The sequence below is a fragment of the Dipodomys merriami genome, unplaced genomic scaffold, assembly GCF_024711535.1.
Source record: "Dipodomys merriami isolate MVZ:Mamm:240054 unplaced genomic scaffold, mDipMer1.0.p SCAF_3, whole genome shotgun sequence".
Classification (NCBI taxonomy): domain Eukaryota; kingdom Metazoa; phylum Chordata; class Mammalia; order Rodentia; family Heteromyidae; genus Dipodomys; species Dipodomys merriami.
Window position 1 is genome coordinate 2089280 of NW_027204492.1, and position 5002 is coordinate 2094281.

General features: G+C 66.2%; 1 protein-coding gene across 1 annotated transcript; it reads right to left on the minus strand.

The window, feature by feature from the left end:
- Positions 1-414: 414 nt before the first annotated feature.
- Positions 415-2561, minus strand: LOC138839300 (paraneoplastic antigen Ma6F-like). The gene is made up of 3 exons (XM_070038875.1): positions 2006-2561; positions 1307-1789; positions 415-874 (listed from the first exon to the last, which is right to left on the minus strand). Exons 1-3 carry the CDS (start codon positions 2549-2551, stop codon positions 869-871), a joined length of 1035 nt encoding a protein of 344 aa, XP_069894976.1. The 5' UTR covers positions 2552-2561; the 3' UTR covers positions 415-868.
- Positions 2562-5002: the final 2441 nt, after the last annotated feature.

Genomic DNA, 5002 nt, shown 5'->3' on the forward strand with positions numbered 1-5002 from the left:
CCCAGCAGCTCGCACTCGCTCGCAAATCCTATCCTGCATATCCCCGGACATTAGCCCGGAAGCCAGGTTTCCATTCCAGCAGAGAGAAGCCTCGGCAGGGACCCAGTCAAAACTTTCCCGAATACAAACTTCTTGCAGAAACTACTGGAAAGGGGTTCCACCAGGTACTCTAAAATGCTTGATCAACTTACACCCAGGGCCACCCGAATACTCAGGGAAGCCAGGCAGCTGCCAGCCCCGAAGAGCACCAGCATGCTGTGGCCTGGCTGACTGCCGCTCACCGAGTGGATCGCACAGCCCCTTGCAGATGAGGTCCCCGACATCCTGAAGGTCACCCCAGAACCCAGTACTCCCCCAACCCCCCAACCCCCACATTCACATCCCAGCAGAGAGGAGACTCGGCAGCAACACACACAAACACACTTTATTGAACATGCTTCAAAGAGCTGCGGACCTCCCGCTAGGATTTCCTTTCCCGAGACCCCCGAGATCAGCCCCGAGCTCAGGAGGATGGCCTTCTGCAATGCCCATCCATCCACTTCCAAAGACCCTCTGCGGAGAGCAACCACCGTGCGGTGGTCCTGCCCCAGAGCAGCCGGACACAGGGCAGTGCCTGGCACGGTGAAGCCAAGAGGGAATCATCTTATCTAGACAAGTAATGGCAACTGAATGAACAGAACAAAGAGAAGCAGAACACCAAAACACCGTATTCACAGCACCCCCCGGGTCCAGTTCTTCTCGTCCAGTGTCAGAAGTCCTGGTGAGGGGTGAGCATCAAACCACTCGCTCACTCGTCGTTGTCTTCATCGTCCATTCTTTTCTGCTGGCACCTGGCCTTGGGCTGGAGAACCAGCGGCAGGCATCCGGGCTAAATCTACAGCGAGAAAGCAGAGGTTGGATTCCCAGCCGCAGCCAGGAGAGCAAGCAAGAGCTCTGGCTGGCATGGGGAGATGCGCACACGTGCCCCACACAGGGAGGTGGCTGGCCCGGTGGGCCGGGACCTCCCCTCGGGGCTGGACACTGGTGGCCTCTCCACCCGAACACCTCCCAGTCTGGTCTTCAGGCACCCCTGATCGTGGTCAGAGCTGGTCCTTCACCGGGGTGTCCAGGCTGGCTGCCTAACCGGGTGGGGGTTTGGGGCTGAGTGTGTGTGTGTGGGGGGGGAGCCGGCCCTCCCTGCCCACCTGGGTGGCCAACGTGGCCATCAGGCTGTGGGGAAGGGTCGCTGGTTTGGGGCTTTTCCCCCGGCCTCTCCTCCCAGGCTCCCTGGTGCTGCCGCCTGAGAAGAGGATTCGCGGTGACTGACCTGCCCGAGCTCATCCTCCTCGTCGTCATCCTCCTCCTCCTCCTCTGACTCGAGGATGTTCTCCACGATGTCCTCGAGCTCCCCCAGGTGATACTGCTGGGACTCCTCAGCCTCCTGCTCTGCTGCCTGGAGGAGGCTCTGTGGCTCCCAGCCAGGCCCTCCTGGGCCCTCCCCACAAGCAAGGCCCATCTGGGCGAGGCTGGGGGCGCCGGGAGCCTCGGTGGATGCTGCCTGTCTCAGGCCTGCAGGCACAGCGGCATCTTCTCCCTCGCGAGCGGTGGCCTCTCTGGTGCCAGGGGAGGCGGCTGCCCGCGTGGCGTCGTCGGTCTCCCCAGTCTGGTCAGGGTCAGGCTCGGCAGCAGCTCCGTCTCCGTGGGCACACACGGCGGCCCCGCGGGCACCCTCGCTGCCTGCGGGGCCCTGGGGGGCCCCTTCAGCGGCCAGGGCGGACTCAGCAGCAGCAGCTCCGTGGGCGCACACAGCCTGGGCGACAGCCAGACCACTGCTCTGCCCCCTGGCTCCTACCTCTCCGTGGGCCCGCTCATTCCTAGCCAGGCCCGCCTCCCACGCCTCGGTCTCCCGCACTAGCCGCAGCAGCCCCACAAACCCCGGGGGCCTCCGCTCCAGCCTCAACCTCCTCAGGTTGTTCTGGAGCACGCGGTTGGGCCGGGCTCGCATCAGCACCTGGCGGGCTCGCACCTGGTCGGCGACCGCTGGGTGGATGGCCCCCTTCTCCATGGCCATCTGCAGCAGGCCTTCCAGGCGCATCACGTAGGCAAACAGAGTCTCCCGTGGCCGCTGGGAGCACGTCAGGAACTTCAGCCTCGCGGTCATCCTGGTGTCCTTGTTCCCAAACACCTGCACGAGCGCGCCCAGGCAGTCCTGCGCGGGGGTGTCGGGGTGCTCCTCCAGGAGCCCGCACAGGAGATCCAGGGCGGGCCCGCCCAAGCTCTCCACCAGCCGCCGCCTCCGCTCCCGCTCGGAGATGTAGCGCCACAGGTACAGCATGTCGTTGGCGTGGTCCAGCCAGCTCTCGAAGGACTCTTCCCCACAGCCTGGCTCTTCCCGCCCGGAGAACGGTCTCAGTTCCTGGTAGGCCATGTTTTCCAGGATCGGCTGCAGGGCCTGGCTCCACTGCTGGGCCCAGGCGCCGGACCCATCGGTCCCTCGGGCTGCGTCGAAGGCGCCTTCCTCGCCCGGCACGCCCGCCTCGCCCGCTGCACCCGCCACACTCACGACCCCCATCACCCCTGCGAAGCCCATGTCGCCCCCAGCGCCCTCCTCATCCGACACTCTGGCCTCATCCGCCGCTCTGGGGGCTCCGGGGGCCCCCGCGCCCCCCATCGCGCCCCCCGCCGCGCCCGCGCCCCCTGCTTCTCCCTCAGCACCTTCGGCTCTGGAGATGCCCGCTCCTTCTTCCTCACCGGAAGCCCCTTCCTCACCGGAGAGCTCTGCCACAGGGGGGGTTCCTTTCTCATCTAACGCTTCCTCCTCGGCCGCCTCTTCTGCCTCACCCAGAACTCCGGCCTCCGCCCCAGCGCCAGCCTGGGCTGGGGCTCCTCCTTCACCGGCATCTGCTCCCTCGCCCGGATCTTCTGCCTCACCTCCCAAGCCTTCCTGCAGCGCGTCGCTGTCGCTGTCGCTGTCGCTGCTGTCCTCCGCCAAAGCCCAGGGCGCCCGGCCGGGGCGTTTCCCCACGCCCGCCACTCTGCGGGCCCACGAGACGCCCTCACCCCCATCTCTCTCCTCGCTCCCAGCCCCGCCCTCGGCACCCACGGCCACCCCCTCGCCTCCTTCCTCCTCTCCGCTCTCTTGGCTCTCAGGCCCGGATCCCGCCTCCTCCCCTGATCCTCCTTCACTCCCAGAGCCTTCCTCATCCCCAGAGCCTTCCTCGTCCCCGGAGGCCCCATGGCGGCCAGCTCCTTCACCCTCCTCACCAAGGGCGCCTTTCCCGGCCCCAGCTCCTCCTCCCGCAACCTGGGGAACTTTCTGGCCTTCGGTTCTCGCCCTGCCTGCCGCCCCTTCCTGGCCCCCACCACCGGCCTTGCCCCCCGCTCCTTCACCGGGCTCTGCTTCTGGGCCTCCAGCTCCGTCCTCACTCCCAGATTCTTCTCCGTCCCCATCTCCCTCCTCGCCCTCACCCTCGCCTCCAGTTTCTTCGCCCGCCGTATCCATCCCTTCCTCGTCCCCAGACCTTTCCTCCCCGCCACCCGTTTCCTCAACCTCGCTTCCGTCGTCCTCCTCAGATCCTTCCTCGCCTCCACTGCCGTCCTCCTCCCCGGATCCTCCCTCACTGCCGTCCTCCTCCCCGGACCCGTCCTCGCCTCCATCGCCGCTCCCGTCCTCCTCCCGGGATCCTCCCTCACCTTCACCGCTTCCGTCCTCCTCCCCGGACCCGTCCTCGCCTTCCTCGCTTCTGTCCTCCTCTCCGGACCCGTCCTCGCTCCCACCTCCTTCCTCACAGTCTTCCTCGCCGCCAGCTCCATCTCGGCCTGCGGCTCCGTCCTCACTCCAAGACGACGTCTCCTCACTCCCGGATCCTTCCTCGTCTCCATCTCCTTTCTCGTCCCCGGTCCCTTCCTGGCCCTCAGCTCCTCCTTCGCCCTTAGCAGCTTCCTTTCCCCCGGGTCCCTCCTTGTCCCCACCCTGGGCCTCAGCTTCAGCTCCTTCCTCACCTCCTGCACCTGCCGCCGCCACCACCGCTGCCGCCGCCGTGCCTTCTGGTCCTTTCTCGGATGCCACTCTCTCCTCATCCCCAGCTCCCTTCTCTGCTCCAAACTCCTTAAGCCCCCCAGCTCCTTCCTCCCCCGCGGCTCCTTTCTCATCCCCGGCTCCTTGCCCCCCAGCGGCGACCCCCCCCACGGGACCGCCTGCCACGCGGGCCATTCCTTTGTCGCCTAAGGGGACCCAGCCCGCGTCTCCCGCCTCCTCAGACGCGCCTTCCTCACCCACCACCGCCGCCCCAGATGCCCCGTGCCCCTCGGGCTGTGCGCCACCGGGGCTGTCCTGGACCTCGGCCTCCCGGGCGTGCGGCAGGAAGGCCACAGGCCACAGAGCCCCACTGCCTGCTATGGCTTGGGGGATCAGATTTCGGTTTAAACGCTCAGCAAACTCCACCAAAGCCACCCTGGTGCCCAGCTCTTTTCTGAAGGCCCTGCAGAGCACTCGGTAGCTGCCCAGAGGCTGCAGGGAAGCCTGCACCGCCTCCTGGAATTCACCCTCCTGGCACTCCTCGGGAATGTCCAGGATGAGCAGCGAGCGCCGGGTGTCGGCGCCCACCGACTGGCACCACTCCTTCAGCATCTCCAGCACCTTAGCAGTGGGCGTGGGGGGCGGAGGCATGGTGGGAGGGGGGCGGGAGCTCACTGTGCGAGTCTCTCGGGTGCCCTGGGGGTGCAAAGGGGAGGAAGGCCTGGTTGGAGCCAGACAGCTCAGAACCAGCCCCTGCCACCCTTCTCCACGCCCATCGCCAGCCTGTCTGTCTCGGCTGGCTGCTTCTGCTTTGCAGGAAGCTTTCTCATAGCGAGGTAAAGCTGCTGACGAGAATCAGGGCTAGCCACACTCGGTTCTATCCGGTGGCAGTTGGCTTCTTGATGACCCCTCCACACCCACCTCCAAGAAACGCGCCAGCTCCTACATTTTCAAAAGCGTGGCTCTCTCTTCAGGGTGTGTCTGACCTGCTACCAGGTCCCCGCT

Excerpts from the sequence above, each read along its gene's own strand:
- LOC138839300 (XM_070038875.1), bottom strand. The coding sequence starts at position 2,551 with ATGGGGGTCGTGAGTGTGGCGGGTGCAGCGGGCGAGGCGGGCGTGCCG. Across the intron at positions 1,790-2,005 it reads ACCCAGCGGTCGCCGACCAG|GCTGTGTGCGCCCACGGAGC; the intron begins GTGCGAGCCCGC and ends GCTGTCGCCCAG.